The sequence below is a fragment of the Bombus flavifrons genome, chromosome 5 (assembly GCF_040668555.2).
Source record: "Bombus flavifrons isolate JBK064 chromosome 5, iyBomFlav1_principal, whole genome shotgun sequence".
NCBI classification, from domain to species: domain Eukaryota; kingdom Metazoa; phylum Arthropoda; class Insecta; order Hymenoptera; family Apidae; genus Bombus; species Bombus flavifrons.
Window position 1 is genome coordinate 9,124,133 of NC_138446.1, and position 19,192 is coordinate 9,143,324.

General features: G+C 33.2%; 2 protein-coding genes across 5 annotated transcripts in view; one reads left to right on the plus strand and one right to left on the minus strand.

The window, feature by feature from the left end:
* Window positions 1-14,239, plus strand: part of plx (PTB_TBC1D1_like and TBC domain-containing protein plx) — a 38,336-nt gene extending 24,097 nt beyond the window's left edge. For all 3 annotated transcript variants that reach the window (XM_069113165.1, XM_069113166.1, XM_069113164.1), the window contains exons 2-15: window positions 5,463-5,585; window positions 5,923-6,105; window positions 6,256-6,561; window positions 7,242-7,446; window positions 7,829-7,945; window positions 8,041-8,257; window positions 8,355-8,672; window positions 8,798-9,084; window positions 9,187-9,348; window positions 9,432-9,748; window positions 9,846-10,098; window positions 10,186-10,304; window positions 10,385-10,609; window positions 10,694-14,239. In XM_069113165.1, coding sequence (XP_068969266.1) covers window positions 5,484-5,585; window positions 5,923-6,105; window positions 6,256-6,561; window positions 7,242-7,446; window positions 7,829-7,945; window positions 8,041-8,257; window positions 8,355-8,672; window positions 8,798-9,084; window positions 9,187-9,348; window positions 9,432-9,748; window positions 9,846-10,098; window positions 10,186-10,304; window positions 10,385-10,609; window positions 10,694-11,614 — 3,732 coding nt within the window. In that variant the 5' untranslated portion in view covers window positions 5,463-5,483 and the 3' untranslated portion in view covers window positions 11,615-14,239. The remainder of the gene's footprint in view (window positions 1-5,462; window positions 5,586-5,922; window positions 6,106-6,255; window positions 6,562-7,241; window positions 7,447-7,828; window positions 7,946-8,040; window positions 8,258-8,354; window positions 8,673-8,797; window positions 9,085-9,186; window positions 9,349-9,431; window positions 9,749-9,845; window positions 10,099-10,185; window positions 10,305-10,384; window positions 10,610-10,693) is intronic.
* Window positions 13,822-18,299, minus strand: LOC138179904 (U4/U6.U5 tri-snRNP-associated protein 1). 2 transcript variants are annotated; one of them, XM_069113168.1, is made up of 11 exons: window positions 18,004-18,299; window positions 17,188-17,636; window positions 16,976-17,104; window positions 16,496-16,915; window positions 16,278-16,419; window positions 15,816-16,090; window positions 15,641-15,728; window positions 15,372-15,570; window positions 14,344-14,530; window positions 14,104-14,258; window positions 13,822-14,025 (listed from the first exon to the last, which is right to left on the minus strand). In XM_069113168.1, exons 1-11 carry the CDS (start codon window positions 18,164-18,166, stop codon window positions 13,998-14,000), a joined length of 2,235 nt encoding a protein of 744 aa, XP_068969269.1. In that variant the 5' UTR covers window positions 18,167-18,299; the 3' UTR covers window positions 13,822-13,997. The 2 variants fall into 2 exon arrangements, 1 of the variants encoding a protein (XP_068969269.1); XR_011173157.1 differs by lacking the exons at window positions 13,822-14,025; window positions 14,104-14,258 and adding an exon at window positions 15,105-15,229 and having other exon boundaries at window positions 14,392-14,530.
* Window positions 18,300-19,192: the final 893 nt, after the last annotated feature.

The following is a 19,192-nucleotide window of genomic DNA, read 5'->3' on the forward strand; positions in this document are numbered from 1 at the left end:
TGCTATTGCACATACGATATATGTAGGGATTTTCTAACATGTTTACAGAGATTGCAGTATTTTTGGCCGATTAGCAGAAAACATAGTCCAGCAAGCAACTCGCTAATTTCTAAGTAATTAATTCAAAGAATCTGATATAATCGTTTTGGTAATAATGGAAAAAATCGTGAGTCAACAGATCTAGCAACTTGGAAAAGTATGATCCTGGTATTTAAATAACACAAGTGAAAGCTTGGATATTCGTGTAACGTTTGGGAGAGACAAGCTGTCTGCATATAATTAGACCCATTGAGTGCCATACATTTTTAGATGGATTCCTCTGAAATATTTCTGTCCTCGACCGCTGCCATTTGCATAGCAAATCTATTTGCAATAGCAAATGTGATTTCCTTCGTATTATAAACCAGATCAATTACAAATAAGGAATAATGTAAACAAAAATAAAATGTTCCTTGTATTTTAATCATTAAACTTGCTTATAAATTATGTTGTAGGTGTTCCGCCACATTAGTTACAAGCTTGCTATAACGTCCATTAGCACACATTAATTAAAATCATATTGTATTAAGTTGCAAAACCAATTGATAGATATTAAAATATACATATACCGATTCAACGATACTTTTAAACGAAAGAAAATTTATGTGCATTTATTCATGGTGTTCGGCCTCAACAATTCTTATTTTAATCTGTAAAAGTGTCGGCAGACACGCGTGACGCATTCCACGACATTTCAATGGAAACTATGTCAACCAAGATCAAAGACCTTACACGTACGGTTATCGACACTATCCGGGTTTTCTTTTTTTTTTTTTTTTTTAGCGTCAAATCAAATTAAGTCTGGCTCCAGCAATTAGGATTTAATTATGGTCGATACATGGCACGTATGAAAATGTAGCTCCCGTCTCTTTTCACATTGCTGCTCCATAAATGAACGCTAGGGTGAAAGTATCTGTATAGTTTCAATGTTTCAACGCGCAAAACACTTGATTCTAAACATTAAGAATCTCTTCATTATTTTCATAAAAATAAATATTACTTCCTATGTATTTAGTTTGGTATATAATACATATATATATGCCTTATAGAGCAGTATATTGTATACTGTACAATGTATAATCTAGTTCATAGTATAATTTATGGTATACAGTGCATACTTTCATACAATACGTGTTATATAACTTTTTAATTATATGTATGTCTTCAATTTCATTGAATCAACTTTCATAACAGAATTAATAGGTCTGTATTTATTGTCATTCATAGGAGATCTCTAATCGTCATAAACATGGTTTTCATTAAATTCCTATTCATCAATAATTAATGCCTGGTTGTTTGCATCGTAGAAGATTTACGTAATAACATGTCTACAGTAGTTGCTACTGAAACTCTGCAATTTAAAAAAAAAAAAAAAAAAAAAAGGAATGAAACGAGGGAGATTATTCTTTGAATTCCATGCAGTCCTTAAAATACACTTATGAAACACCTTGCCTTCGTTCCGTTCCAAAAAGTAATTGCTATGTATATCTGGAATGATGAATGATTGCACGCGCAAGGCACATTCGTGAGCGATCAGAAGTTCATCAAGTGAGAGTTGCTTTAACAATCTCCGACGTATATCTTCGCAAATTGATTTAAACTCCTGATTAGTTCTACAAAATCCTTCTTAATTCCTTGGTGTAAGAAACTTTAATCAACGATTGCAATAAAATATATGTATATATATATATATATATGAAAGTTCTAACTAGGCTGCGGATTTTTATGTAAATTCGTATTTTTATGGAAGCAACGAAAGAAATGGGACTTAGGCATAAATTTGATTCACCTTCTAAATACTGTAATAAAAAATTTTGCGTTGGAAGTGTCATGTACTTTCGGTACGTTAGGTTTTTGCAAATTTAAAAATCCATAGTGGGATCATAAAGTACTACTTGTAAAAAATTGCAATCATGAAATTAAAAAATCTTTCAAATTCTTAAAAATATCGAGGTGGTAACTCTGAAATAATTATCATATTGCAATAATTTCGAACATTTCTACTGGAAAGTTACGCGACATCATTCCCATTCCACTCACACTGAGAAAATATCCCTGTAGATAGCAGAAATCCGATAGTTGAAAAAAGAATATCATCCATCGTTGACTTCACAACGAAGATTCCATTCACAGACACGAGATCCGCGCGTGCAGAGGGTCTCATTAATTCTTGGCCGTGAAGCGCGTTGGAAAAACGGACGGAAACGATTTCTCCGCTGCGCCTTTTCTCACGATCGTCGATCATGCGAGTGCCCTTGGTCCAGGAGCACAGCTTACGAAATACCCGTTACCATTTAACTACAACTCGATGAGGCGGTTCATAGGGTCTTTCTCGGGGATATTCAATATAATTTTCCACGTGCACTCAATCGAGCAGCGTCACGATGCAAAACCGTGCTTCTTTTGATGATCACGCGTGCTTTCATATTTCGAATTAACGATGATCAATTGGTAGTGGACGGAGCGAGTGTCAACAAAGAAGATGGAGAATCGCGACAGATGTGGCGTGCACGAGCGCTTGAAGACCTTGTGAAAATTTCGCGATTATTCTCAGTGGTGGTATTTATAGCTGAAACAAGAGGAGATTCAATGAATGCGAATATTGAAAAGTTAAATGAAATTTATTGCCATTATTCGTCGAAAAAATTAAGCTAGAAAATACTAGATATATTAGGAATAATAGAGAATTAATAGTCTTATCATTCTCTTCTTTTTTTTAAAGATTTATTCAGGAGATGACTGATATGACTGACTGAGATGACGTTATATGACTGATATGGTCACATGTGATGACGGGAAACAGGTTATTTATATCCGATCCAAGTATCCTCTTATTAAGAATGATTAAGTCCTGAAGTAAAGACGACAGGAAGTTAGTTTTCTCGCGATCCGTTAAACCGTTACTTTACAATTAAATATATATCTGTCTGCTAATGTATATTCGATATACATACATTAACTAACTCGGTTATCTAGGCACATTTCTGCATTTGCTGTAATTCTTTTATGACCATTCATTTTCCATTGCATCTAAAAATATAACACGATATGAGAAATTTAATCGATCCATTAGAAAGCTAGAACACGTCTCTTCAACTATGCAATTGTTTTCTATGGTCATTCATCTTTTATTCCGTCTAAATAATTCAAAATAGAAAATTAGGAAAGTAAAGCAAATCCAAGAACTACATTTTAATATGCATTCTTGCTAAATTTGCATTCTTCCAAGTCTCCATAAAATTTAAAAAAAGATTTGTAGTTAAGGGATGAGACATTAAGATACCCCAGTTTCAATGTCGCGTTGCTATTCATCGTCTTGTATAGATTGCAGTCAATGTGTATCAAGTGTCAGTCGTACATATTTTACAGTATGAGAAAGGGCCGGCCGGATAATAAAAAGAAAGCTTGTCTGGTAATTGGATAAAGGAAGCCCCGCCGCTTTGTGCCGATCTGTGTCAGCAACTACGCTAGTGAGATTCTCCTGTCGCAGCTGAGAAGACCTCTTATGGTCGTCGAGATAACCACCCGTCAAGATAATCTTCTTTTCATTGATACAAATTGTTCTCTGATCGATCGGGTCATCCGACGTATTTTCGGCTTGCTAATCGTTCTCGATATATCGCGTAATCGAGACCTAGCCACAGTTTGCATAATAAATTGTTTGCTCTTAACGTGGCTCGTACTGTCAGCCACGTTTATACCGAAGATCGATGATTGCTTGCTTTTCTCCTTGTTTTTCCGAACTTTCAATGATTATAGGATTCAACTTCTTTTGTTTTCAGCTTTTTTCCATATTTTTAATCTTTCTCTTTATTTCTTATATAAATGCACGTGTTCGTTAATAATATTGGATTGTAACATAAATAAGTTCGGTCAATAAATATATTGAGTTTATCCGAACTTATGTTACAACCCAATACGTACACATACTTTTTAGTGTCATTGTACGTATCCATCATAGTTCGTAAATGGCAAAGAACTCGCGTGTCTCACGCGAGATTGCTCATGAAAATTGGTGTAACAGTGTAACCCAACGCTTGGGCAGCCTCCAAGGTAACGCTTGGATGAGCTCGTTGTATGAAGAATTTGTCGATGCACGAACAGTTCGTTATTTCTTAGTTTGAAATTCTACCTTAGTACACGCTGGTAGCAGCACTATGCAAGTTGCATTTGCAGGAGAAGCCGTTTATAAAATATGATAACGTATCGCACATGCATTTCAGAAGTTCAATCAGACAAGTTCTTCACGAGACAAAAGCAAGAAAGCTATTTGGAAACTTACAAAGAGAGCTATTTAAGAAACACATAATGTTAGCGATATTATGGTGTCTAGGAAACAATAGTCAAATATCATTTTTGTAATTTTCCATTCCTAGCGCTTGAAACCACGCTTTGAGGGTTTTAACATTCTTCTAACACGGAATTTAATTATTTTGAAATGCATATGGAGAGATGCTTTTGAGTTATAAGAAAGTTGTTTCATAAATCGGAATGATGTAGATGTCGCACTAGTTCAATGGCGTTTTATTATTGTAAATGACTTACCGATTGATCTTCTTAGATTCTAGATCATTAAATGGTAAACAAAATACCTATATTGAATTACTAGATTGCGAATGTTTATGCGCATTCAAACATGCGTTTATAAACATAGCTATAGAAATGAAACCTAGACTGACATTTGTTTCATCTTTAAATATTATATATCTATCACTGATTTATACAATAGTAGTTAAAAAATAGGAATAAAACCTAAGAAAATATAATAAAGTCTAAGAATTAATGATGAACAAACAATGAATCTGGAATTGTTTAAGAGGAAAGAAAAATATAAAAGAAAGAAGAGAAAACCATGCGGCCGGCGAGTGCTCTCGAAACAAATTTATTTTGGTCCACGGCCATCGGCCACGTTTGGACCACGTTTTCTTGCGAAATCGGTTTGTATATTAATGGTGCAGATAGGATGCTACATCCTGGATTATTTCTGGGAAATTTCTGACAAATTTTTACCTCGAAAATATATCGTCAATATATAACGCATAGGTGATGCACGTACACCACACTCTAGTGTTATACAACAGTGTGAATTATGCAAATCGATACATTACTATGTAAATTGGCGAGCTTTGTAACTAAATTGGAAGGAATCTATTTAAAAACCGTTTAAATCGGTCTTCTCCATGATTTTTAATAAAATACATTCTTTCTTTCGTTTGTAATTATTTAATTATAACCTATAACTCTAAAATTAAAATAAAATGTTAAATTTATATAATTTGTAGTTTTCGCGAGAATTTCGAACTCGAGAATTAAAGACACGATTGTTGTCTGTGTCGCGTGACAAGAATTAATTTACAACTTAAATACCATGATGTCATGTCACGAGAGAGAGATTGCAATTCAATGCTTCGCTTTGTTTCCAGGTTCAACAATTCCTCAGAAATATGAAGGAAAGTCGGGATGTCCCTCAAAGATCGCAAAGTAGCGCGGCCAGCCTAACGTCCCTAGGTGCTGACATATCTCCAAGTTCTTCCCATTTCTTTGAGGTGATTCTTCGTGTTTCTTCTTTCTTCCTTTTCTTCTTTTTATTACTCTATACATCTATGAAGTTAATAAATGAATAAAAATAAATACAAAATGAGATTATTTAAAAATAAAATTTGTAGACTATAAATAAACCTATTAGCACTTCTGTTATTAATACTTGTAGCAGCTTCTAAATATATACACTTTAATTAGAGCAATAATGATCTTTAAAAGCTAGAAGTCCTTGACCTCAGTTTTAATTTAGATGTATCTAAATAATTTTTAGATGTATCTAAACAATTTTTCTCACTAAATAATTTTCTTTTAAAATACAGATTAATAATCAATAACTTTTAGGTGCTCTATGTGGGGAAAATCAGAGTGTCGCATCCAAAGGTATCGGAGGGCTTCATAGACGATGCGTTAGTAAGATTTCGCGTTCACGGTCTTGAAAAATCGAGACCGTCGGTGACTAACTTTCTTTCCGAGAGTCAGCGCCAATCACTTTTAACGTCTTCCAATAACAGGAGAAATAGCACGGTAAGTTATCTTTTCCTAATTCTATACTAAATTATACATATATTCTAATTATAATATTTATTATAATATCATTATAATTGTACATGTATATTAATTATAATTCAAAAAGTCAGTATATTAGTTAATATCAAGAAACAATTTTTACTTCAGGAATCTAGTGCTAGTGAGATCGAAAGTATAGAAAATGTCTCCGGAAATGGGGTCATATCGCCGGTTAACTCGCTGGGTGTACCGTCAACACTCACCGGTTCGGTGGAAACGTTTCCAAAGACACAGAACCCCAATCTCGCCGAGAAAGACGAACGCGAGGAGAATCGAGATGTTACAAACAATAATTCAATGCAAGTACCGGAAGTTATGCGAAACCGGGCTTCCTCTACGGGTAGCGTGTTGAATGCCAGGAGGGATTCCATGGCGAGAGGGGGTGACGAACATAATCGCACGATGCTCTTCCAGGTTTGAAATGATTCGATATATATATATATATATATATATATATATATATATATATATATATATATATGTCGGAGTTACGTCAGGGGTAAGGTTATGGGTGGCTGAGGTATCTTCTTGGGAGTTAGCCATTGATGCGGCACAGACATAGCTTATTACAATAATGAGGTAGTTACAATCACTACGGTCAAGCGCTCGCAAGATTAGTGACGATGGTTTCGGTTTCGTCCACGAATCCACGGTAATACTCGGTTCAGCAATTCGTCCAACGACTAACTAACTGTCTCTCTACTTTTCTAATCCCCGATCCAAATGAAACTACCCTTATATACTCCTGTCCCCGCTTCTCGGGTCAATCTTTGTTCTTAATGAGGGCCATATAATCATTCCATACCTTTGTCAGGTACACGTCCCTCCCGTGACCGTGGCTACGTCTAATGACCCGCTATGTTACTTCGAGCCCGAACCCATCGTCATAAAGCCAGATTGAAACATTAGAACTATTGCTTATTTTTATTACTTAACTGTAACTATAGTAAAACTCTGGATTAGGGTATTGGGGTTTTTCCCAACATTCCAGCCGGGAAATCCCGATGTTCTTTCATCTCCGATATATATATATATATATTTGTATATCTATAGAATCTGTATTGAATCTGCTCTGATCTGACATTGAATTTCAGGTAGGCCGATATGATTTGAGACTAATCAGCCCGGATAGGAAGCTGGTATTGCTTCACAAGCAACTCAGAGACGTGGCGAGTTGCGTGCAAGGCATCAAGAACCCCGAGCACTTCGGTTTTATTTGCAAAGAGAATAACGTGGATTTTTTTGTTGGCTACGTATTCAAGTGCCAATCGGAATCCGTTGCAGATGATCTTGTCGCTGGTAAAATGAGTTTCTTATTCTTTATTGATGGCGTCTGCTACGATGAAATAAATCTGGCATTGCAAGGAGAAAGTTCCTATATATATATATATATATATATATATATATATATATATATGTAACTCACTTCTTTTTTATTAATTAATATAAGAAATTAAACTTTATATTGGCTAACATTTGATAATAAATACATTAATCATTTTTCAGTGTCGATTTCAGATAAGGCAGATTCCATCACTAATAGAACACCCTGTATAAACAACTAATAATGTAGAAGTTCCATTATTTCTAATCAAGTACATCTAATCTAACAATATAAAAATACATTGAAATATCAATTTACTAAAATCAAACAATTCAAACTCATATACGTATTTTTTAGCTATTTCACAAGCGTTTGTTGGAACGTGCGAAGTTTCAAGGAAAGACCGATATTCCGTGTTTTCATGCGAACACTGCCCCATGTATTGGTATAACAAGTTGTGTCAGGAAATCGAAGGTAATTTACGAGTATACTTATGTCTCGGCTTCCTTTTAATTTCCAACAAAATTATGGACAAGTAAGAAGTTAGCATGTTCTCCTGCGGAGTTTAGGACAGAATGACAGGAGGACCCAGAATATAATTTTTTCGCGGATGGAAATGCTGCCGGAGGACGAGCAGGAAATCGTCGTTAGTAAATACAAAAATGCTGAGGCCGCCGGCGGTACAGGGACATCTTTACGCGAGCAAAATCAATTTTTAATAAGACTGTTACGTGCTCATTGCGAGACGAAACAGGCTAGGCACGTTCATGACACAGCCGAGAATAGGTAAGATTTCTTTTAAGAAAAAATTGCTTGAAATGTTTATTAAAAATACAACTTTTATTTATGTTAACAATTCAATCTAATCTATAATACATTTCAGGAGTGAATTTCTTAATCAATACCTAGGCGTAGGTGTCGGAAGCACAATATTCATGAAAGCGAAACGCTCGCTTACAAATAGTTTTGATAACCTCATAAAGAGAAAGGGTTCGCGGGATGACCTTGGACTTGGACATTTAAAAGATATGAGCCACCTCAACACTGTGATACAAAAAAGCGGTAGCCAAAGCCCCGATATGTCGCGACAGCCGTCCATGGCAGATATTTCGCCGGATTCTAGTAGACCCAAATCTTTAAGGGTTTCACCTGAACAGCAACTGACTGTAAATACTGGACCAAAGAGTTCTATGATGGATATGTACGTATAATTTTTGACAGTATGTAACTACATAATTATAAACTTATAATATATATATAATATAATTATAAACTTATAATTATAACTTGAATTTGTTTTATTATTTTTATGATATTCTTTAATAGATTCCTGAAGGTGGGAAATTCACCAAAAATGTCTCCAACTGAGACAGATGGAAACAATTCGGTACAGTCAAATGGCTCATGGAGACAAGCTATATTGAATCGAGTTGTAACTCCCAATAAAGATCACGAAAAAGAAAGCGATAAAACAGGAAATATTGGCGTCATCAAATCACCCCAGGCGACGGCGACGCGCAGAACGAAACAAGAATTAAGGGATCTGTGGAAGAAAGCTATCAATCAGCAGGTGATACTTATACGAATGGAGAAGGAGAACGCGAGGCTTAGAGGTAATATAATGCAATATTTAATAATATACTGTCTAATATTCTTTTCTGAATAATAGAGAAATACTTCTTTCAACTTGTACATAAAAATGTACTTAATTTCAGTTCGTCAAGAAGAGGCGACTGTTAAGAGAATAAAATTGGAGTATGATGAACTTAACACTTGTGGCCGCGAGTTAATGGAAGTATGGGACCTTTTAGTAAGCAAAGAGTCGAGGATCTCTACAAAATGTGATAATCAAATGCTTTTACATGCTATTAAACAAGGTAAGTGACCATAAAAATTTAAATATTAAGGTATTTTTAGATATAATGACTTAACGATTTAATAATTATTCATATTGGTACAGGTGTACCAAAAGGCAAAAGAGGAGAAGTATGGCAATTTTTGGCCGAACAATTTTGCTTGAAGCAACCTCCAATAGACACGCGCGACTTCCCTAATTACAATACACCATACGATTTGCTTTTGAAACAGCTTACGTCCCAGCAACATGCAATTTTAATAGATTTAGGACGAACATTTCCAACCCATGCGTATTTCAGCTCACCTCTAGGACCTGGACAATTAGCTTTGTTCAATTTGCTGAAAGCTTACTCGCTTCTGGACCATGAAGTTGGTTATTGTCAAGGTCTCAGTTTCGTAGCTGGCATTCTTCTTTTACACGTGAGTTAAATATTTTTAATTTTTGTTATTTTATTAATTAGTATTTAATTTGTATTAATAAGCATCTTTCTCTTAAAATATGGTTTATTTTTAATAGATGTCAGAAGATATAGCGTTTTTCCTTCTACGACACTTAATGTTTCGAAGAGGCCTAAGGAAATTGTATCTTCCTGATATGGCAGCTTTACAATTGTACCTGTATCAATTATCCAGGTTGTTGCACGATAGATTGCCTGCCATTTATAATCATTTTGACAAACATGAGGTTTCGCCCACATTATACGCTGCACCATGGTTGCTAACTTTGTTTGCCAGTCAATTTCCACTTGGTTTTGTAACTAGAGTTTTTGGTAAGTACAACAAGATGAATACAAATTTATACACACGTATTTATTTTTACAGTTTCAGGTATTTATTTTTTATATTTATTTTTATAGATTTACTTTTCTTGGAAAGTACTGAGGTACTTTTCAGGGTAGCTATGGCGTTGTTAGAAGAGCACCAAGATCAATTATTAATGTGTGACAGTTTTGAAGAAATTATGGAATATCTCAAAGTATGAGAAATTCTTTTTTTTAAATGAAGCTCTCGGATATAACTATAATACCTATGTTCCTTAATTTTTGTTAATTATAGACGCGCGTACCAGCTGTAGATAAAGAAATTCTGGATCGAGTTATGAAACGCGTGTTTTATCCGGATCAAGAGATTACGAAGCAATTGAACGAATATAGAGTGGAATACCAGGTGTTACAAGAAGAAATGATATCAATGAAACCGCAAATGGAAAATCTGGAGAAGTTAAAAGTACTTAACAAGCAACTTACGCAAGAAGTCGGTCAGCTCAGTGGACAACTCGAAGTAAGATCTTTAAACATTAATCTTACTTAAAAACCATAAGGTTTTACTGCTTCTAAAATTAAATAAATATAATTATAATCACAGATTACTATGAACGACTTGCACCGTTTGGAGACAGCAAGATCTATGCAGCAATCGACCCTGCACAAACTTGAATCTCAGAATCGCAGTCTAGAAGTGACTGTCGCCACATTGGGCGCATTTATACAACAACTATCTGAAACTCGCCCAGACATCGAATTTCCTGGTGAAATTCGTCGAATAATCGCTCAGTTAAGCATCGCTGAGAAACGAAGAAGCACAGCCAATAGATTGTACTCCCTAAAAGTGCTCGAGGATAGTAATAAAATGGGAATGATCAAGAGTAACTCCGCAGGAAGAGAATCTCAAAATTTGTTAAAAAACAATAACGTAATGGATACTCCGTACCCTTTAAAATCCACGTTGAGCCAACCAAACTTGGCTACAAAACTGGAGAGAGTCTCGTCGTTCTTCTCAAACTCGCATAATCATATTCAGAAGCAACGAGCACAATTGGCCGCTCTTAGGAATGAGTATGCGAATGAGCAAGGTGTTAGAAATGACGAAAACGATCCAAAAACCGTCAATATAGATATTCGGATCACTGATACGGTAAATTCAACCGAAGAGCAGAACATGGTGCAGGACGATAATCACTTGAAGATCCAACAAGTCAATTTGGAAAAATCGAGTTCGCTGCCATTAAATTCAAAAATGAAGTTGAAGTCGTCGAAATCAGCTTATGAGTTAGGGTCTGTTCAAAAAGTACCAATTACGAAGTTGGAAGTTACAAACGATGATAACGTGACGAATTTAACTGGAACGATGCATCCTCTGGATACCTGCAGTGATGTGAATTTTAGATATGGAGGAACAACGAAATTGAAGTCGATAAAATCAACAAGGTTATCGAGCCCAAGCGGCCAAGATGAAGGTATGAGCAAAAACGCTCAGAACCAGAACATAGAGACGTTGAACAGATAACAATTGCTGATGATGTTGCGCTCAAGGAAGATGCCTTGGAAGGTAACTAACTTGAGAAAGGTCTATCCAAAAAGCTAACGGAACAGTATCATAATTCATGTTTTACTTCCACATTTCGTGCACGTGTCCTCTCTTGTATACAATTTTTTGATACAACAATCAATTTTTATTTTTTAACAAGAGCTCGGTCTACAAGAGGTGGACTGCCGATCAAAATATGCTGAGACTCGCACTTCCCTTTTACTTATACCAATGATTTTAATACCATGCGATAGAGAACAGAAAAGAAGCAAAACTATATATAACAAAGAAGTCAATTTATAATATTTAAAAACTTGACGCGACTTTTGTGTGCGCGTATGCCTGTGTGTGAATGTATCAGTATCAGATATAGTGGAATATGTTCATACGTATATATGTATATACATAAACAAAAAACTTAGAGAAAAATTAGGAAGAATAAGTACAGCAAGTTAATAACTATCAAAAATATTTGAATGTAGAAAGGAGTAAAAAGGAATATTTACGTAAATATAATAAATAAACTGCTGACAAGAAATTTGTTTAAAATGACAGTAACATAGAAAATAGTTTCTATTGAATTTTGCGAAGTAACGGAATTGTAGATAATTATAATTTATTGGTGAATATTATTTGGCAAAATACATGTTACTGGCGTAAACTAAATTTCTTAGAATCAAGCAAATAGAAGTCATATCTGTATCAAAATGTACATTAGATTATTACAAAATTGATAGGAATTCATTTAAGAAATAAATATTGAATTAAAGGAATAAACGTTGTTTGTTCGATTAATGATATATTTTTTGTTGTTAGTACATAGTTGCCCAAAATTTTTATTTATCAAAATAACAAATTTCAGCGAGCAGTAGCCCTAATAGTAAGTCAACTTAAATTTTTGACAAGGTTTCAAAGTTACTCAAAAATTCTTAGCTAACAATACAAAATATACCGCTGCCTTAATTTAAAAAAGTATTTTCAAATAATAGCTAAACAATATATTTAAAAGATTACTGTTTTTAGTTACGAAGAATTCCTATTACTTTTGTATAAATCATCGAGAGAAGTGCCAAACTTTCTAGAAAAGAAAACAAATTTTTTTAAATTGTATATAACTAGTAGAGAGGAAGTTTTCTAAAACATATATTGAGGTGTAACTGTATCGTGTATATTATTCGAGACATATTTATAAGATGTAATTTATATAATTATTGTGCACTATGTAAGATTCGAGAAATCATCAAGTATTATTACTATTTTTGCACAAAGAAAAGCCTTGTGATATCAGGGATACTATATACTATGTACTATAATCAATGCCGTTCAACCTTCTCATAAAGAGAAATCATTTTTTAAATACGAAATAATGACGTTGATAATTTGTAAAAATACTCAAATTGATATCAGTAGCGAATCATGCTGTCATCATAATTGATCAAGACTTCTTTCATTTAGCAAGCCCATAAATATTTTTAATCTCATAATAATATATCGTACTAAATAAAAAGCAAAAAGATAAAAACAGACAATGTTCAGTACGTTTGTACAGTAATTATTAGAAAGGATAAAATATTTTGTAGTACCGGAATTTCTACCTTCCGAATAGCAATTTGTACAAGTAGATAACTAGGAACTTTAATCGTAAATTGTGATGAATAATTAAGAAGTAATGTTAAAATATTTATAGCTTTTATGCACATGTTACTGTTAGCATATAGAAATCGTATTATTCTAATGTCGATATAAATAAGATATAATTGTGAACATCGTTTGTTCCCTACACTTAATTTTATTGTGATAGCAGTCAATTTATTTGATTAAAAACTAAGATGAAATATTTTAAGTATATAGAGTATCATTATCGAAAAAAACTGTGACAAAATATGAGTTTATACTGTTTTATATATATCGAGAGAATGTAAGTAATTTTCTCTGGTAACTGCATCGATATGTACATATATTGAAGATTTCATATATCAATTGAGCATATCTGACTTATAATGTAAGCAAAGCCTTACAAACTTGTCTGTAAAATATAAACACAATATTTCAATCATATCATACGCGAAAATTAAAATTGTAATGTTCCCATATAACAAAACCTTAAAAATAAAATAAATAATTATATTATTTAAAAAACTAATAATCTTTTCAATTAAAAAAGAAAAGGGTCCAAAGAAGATTAGTTGTCTTTGTAAATTCACAAATGTTATTTTATTATCGTGTAAGTAGATTAACAAATTAAAGGAAAAATGTGCAAGTATTCACTTTCCAACGTCCTATTCTGCTGAAAAAGTGTACCGACAAGGGATTTTTCTCTGTCACTATATTATATACAGTTCTTACAGAAATTAGCTTTAACTTAATGCTTTGACTTCGATATGCTAGTCCTGAAAAAAAAATATTCATAAGTATTACGAAATTAACTTCTAATTAATATCTACTAGAGTAATATAAAATTGCTTTACGTTTGCATTTGTTTGCTTCCACTGAGTACTATATATGGCGACTGAGTTTCTTTTTGTTTTGCTTGTAATAAGTTAAGCGTTCCTAGAGGGGTATCCGTAGATGACATTCGTTTCATTAAAACTTCTTGTTCTGCTTTTTTCATTCGTTTCTCAACCTATAAATTATGAAGTTATGTTCAGTATCCACTTTGCAGTTTAAAAAGGAAAGAGAGTTTTAGGTAGGATAATAAATAAATTGACCTTATTTTTTCCTGGACCTTTCCCATGAAATTTATGTGAGAGATATCGAAAAGCTTCCTTTGCACTTAAAACATGACCATCGTCATCGATGTATTCCAGCTTGACATTTGGTTTGAAACCATCCTTCTCTTTGAATTCTGACGTTGGACCATTGAAACGATCCCTTCTACCAAATTTATCATCGTCTCTAAAAAAACAAAGATAAATACAAATAACAATAAATTTCGTTCAAGTGTAAAAATTGATAGTAGCTCATGGAATTCGGTGTTTCGAAATTTACGTTACCGCGAACAAAAAAATTATTAAATTTCAAAGATACATTACATTATGCGATTAAATTAACACGAATCTAAACAAGTCGATATTAACTATCGTAATCAATAATATGTTCTTATCAAAGATATACTTAAGTTTAACCAATTATATGTATATATATGTATTAAATTATTTGTTATTATTTCCTCAAAGAAGATTAACTTTTATAACATATTTGATAAAACGTATAACCATAAATATGAAAAAGGATTTCAGCTCAAACCAAGATTATATAGAGTCCGTATCCTAAAGGTTATTTTATTACCCATATTTGAACATGCATGTATAGAATGCAATGATACAAAATTATACTGTGATGTGTATATAGCAGATGAACTTTTTTTCTTGCTACTTATATTAATGCAATTTCAATCCATACTTGGACTTGTCTAGAATGCTCGTACAGATCTCGCTTGGTACAGTAGAATCGCATAATATAAACATACCTCTATCAATCCTACCCTCTTCTTAGGCCTTTCATCATCTCCAACAAAGTAGTTAATCTCGTTGCGGTAGCAGATCATCCATTTTCCGAGCACCGAAATCTGAGCTCTCTATTTACGACTGTTAACTAACAGTTTGAAATTCACTAGAGACTCGTCTAACAAGGTTCGTTGGTATGCATTCAATAGAAGAATATTTCTCACATTTGTTTCTCTTTCCAAATATGTAAGAAAGCTTCTTGTATTGAATGATAGTTGTTCCATACATACCCGTAAGTCTTGTCCTCTATTGAGTAATTCTGAGCTTGTAGATGTGCGAAACGAGACGCAGATGGTCTACTACTATCTTCTTTTTGCAAATAACCTTTGCTCATAGCAAGTTTTAACGCTCCACCTACGCCATGTCCGAGCGAAGGTTCTGCATCTAAAATCGCGGCTTCCATTGCTACTGGTTCTGATGTACTTTCATCTGTTCATAAAATATAAAAGATTATACACAATGTAAAAGATCAAACAATCTGCTTGGATGTTAGAAATACCTAGGTGCACGGTATTCCATGCGCCACGGCCATCATCTTCATCCTCGTTTGCAGGAGGTTCCTCTTTGACTCCGTCCATTTCAAAGTCCTGCATTTTTTATTAAAAAAAAGAAATAGGAAAAGGAGATTAGATAATACCATTTCAAGAGAAATATAGTAATAAAACATTCAATACCATCAACTCCTGTCCATTTTCTTCTCTATTTCCAGCAAGACCATAAGTAGGTATGTCTCCTAGTGTTCTACAAAATTCTGCAGTGGCGTTAAGAACAATATTTCCAGATTGACTCTCTTCAGAACCCATAGACTCTTGTTTTATAGTTTCAACAACCTTTTCGATATTTGATAATTGGGATTCTTTTAGTTTTTGAGCCTTCTTCAATGCTAATTGTAATTCCAACTCTTTGTCATCTTCTTCCAATTTTATTCCACTGAGATCTTCAGTGGGAGCTTGAGGATGAAGAAAAATTGGCTTATGTATTTTTAAACAATACAATAGTAATATAACAGTGTTAATAATTAATATAGTTAACAGTAATAATTAACGGTACATAATACGCATAATAATAATTAACAGTACAATAGAGGTTCAAATGCTAAAAAGTAATTATAATCTTTAAAAAAATATACTAAATACCTCCCAAATCATCTACGTCCAAAACATCGTTTTCTTTTACGTCCTCGGTTTTTTTGGCTCTTCTACTTCCAAGATCTCGAAGATAATCATTGTCTTCAGGAATTAAATCTTCTGCTTTTAATTTCTTTCTAATCTTTCGAACCTAAAATAATATGACAAAATATTGAGCTTGTGCATTATGTAAGAAATAGCATAAAATCTTGATTTCAAAGAATTACCTTTTTCTTTGGCTTCTTAAATTTCGCAAGTTCTTCTTCATTATAATATTCACTAGCTAGTTTTGGCTCTGTTAATTGTAATGATTCTAATCGTTTATTGGCTAAACGTTGTTTAACGTAGTCAAGTTTGTTCTGTTTCATGTCTTTGATGTTATTAATTCCCAGTGTAAAAGTATCTTTTTTCGTTCCTTCAATCTCTTCATCATATTTTTCTAGAATTGTTTTCTTTGGGAAACCGAATTCATCGAAGTTATCGTCATCGTATGCATCGTAACCAGGCTTCTTCGTTTTATTGAAAATATTACGTTGATAACGTTCCTCGTCAGTTATATTTACGTTAACAAGCACGTCTTCACCTTCTTCTAGCACTTGTCGATCTTTTAGCGTTAAGACAAGTGTTTTGCCTTCTTCAAATTTCTCCTGTTAAATATCATTCAATTGCTATAATTTTTAAAAATATACATAAATGTAGGTACTTACAATATTGTGCTCCACTTTGAGGCCCTTTAAATTTTTTTCAGTATAAGCCGTATTACGTGCAGCATGAATTTCTTCTTTAACCAAATTTCCAATTCCAAATTCTTCATCTAACTGATCTAACATTTTTGCCTAGCATGAAAATAGAAAAAATCAAAACATTAATTATAAATATGCTAACTGAGTAATATACATTTGGAACACTTTGAAAATACCCTTTCTTCTGCTTTTTTCTTCTCTTCCTCTAAACGTCTGGTCTTATCAATCCAATTTCTGGTATCATCATCAGACTCGCATTCTCCTAAACTTTTCACTTTAGCTAAATTAGCCTCAATTAGTCTCTTCTGTTTCTGAGTGCCAATCTTTTCCTTTAATTTTTGGGTCTTTAACTTTTCGTTAACATCAGGAGCAGGCTTGTGATAAAACTCTCCCAAGTCATCCTTAATCTTATTGGGATCATCTTTTGGTCCACTATCAACTTCTAATGGTTTTAAACCTAACTTTGCTCTTAACTTGTTAGTTTCTTCAATCGATAGAGAGGTTTGTGTTCCACCGCCTTTGCTTGGTGAGGGGCTGTGCTGCTTAGAAATTTCAGGAGGTGGAGGCGTTGACGGATGTGAAGACTTAGAAATTTTTGGGGGTGGAGGTGCATTAACTATTTCAACTGAAATAAAATAAACGCAGTATTAACTGATATTAACTATCGTATGCTCATCATAGTAAATGCTTATGTACCTATGCAAAGTATATATTATTATTTGCTTTGATTCCCTCCAAATTACTTAATCTTGTACTTGAAATTGATAAATATGTTTCTGCGCAGACGAAACACGATATTATTTTCGAAACGATGACAAGGAGAAATAACAGAGATAAATGAAAAGTATTTTAGCTTATCTAACCGCTCGTAAATAATTACATTTTTGAAGCGGTGCGCGCGTAGTTAATTTTTTTACTAAAACACGCGACATTGAGAAAAGCCACTGTGCAACGTATTCGTATAATTTAAAAATAATGAATCAGATAATAACCATCACTATCATAATCCTTGCGTTCTTTTCTTCTATGCTTTTTGTGATGCCTGTGCTTTTCCGATTTCTCGCGCTCAGGCGTGTAGCTTCGTGAACGGCTACGGTGACGCTTCTTCTTAGCGTCCCGACTCTTCTCGGTCTTATGTCGTTTATTCGAGCCCATTTTCAATCTTTTTAGTTACACGTCCACCGTGCGATACACCGTTTTTCTTAAATTTTTCTAAAATTTACAATTTATTCGGCTCTAATTTGTCAATTCCTACTACCATCCACCATTTTTTCAATGCGCACTTCAAATGACAATACTATGCGAAGTATGATGTACATATTACCAACCATGTTTAGGAAAACCTAAAATATTTTCAGAAACAATTGTGTATCCAGCTTAAAAATCCATTTCAATATTGGCGTTTTAAATTTTATGAAATATTTATTCTTTAGTTTATATTATTATACATAGGATTTAAATATCGGTTGAAATTTGTTTTTCAAGCTATAAAGAGTTTAAATTTTCGCTGAAGACATCCGCACGTGCGCAATCCACCATACATCAGCTTAACCATTTGAACAGGGAACGTTCAGTAATGTAATTTAAGATGGTTTCGAAAATAACCATTAATAACTACTACTAACACTACTGTTAATATTATGCATAACGGTTCTGATTAATATAAAGATATTCTAAATGCTTGGTTGTTATGAAAAATTAAAATTTCTATCTATATCGGTTTCTTTTATGATCTCTGTATCAATCCTTATATCGATCTGTATATAGGACTGTCTTTTTCATTTTATATTTCATGGCAAAAAAAAAAAAAAATGCAAATATATATTCTCGCTTAAAAAATCATTCATAATCGTGAAATCTAAGAAAGTATAATTGTGAGAAAAATTTGTATATAAACTTGAGAAGAAACGATCCTAAGACCGATATGAGGATTGATATAATATATTATTTATTATATCATTTACTATATTAAATTTAGTATTATTTAACACTAATTTCATATGATTATCAAAATTTGATGCTATGAAAAAAAATGTAAAACTTGACTTCTTGGGAAAATAAAAGTATGTGTTTATACTTTTTGTATGCACTGTATTCATTAACATTCTTTATTTTCGATACCTGCGTACACCCATGTAATAAATTAAAAGTACTTAATTTTGTCCTAAAAATATTAAAATT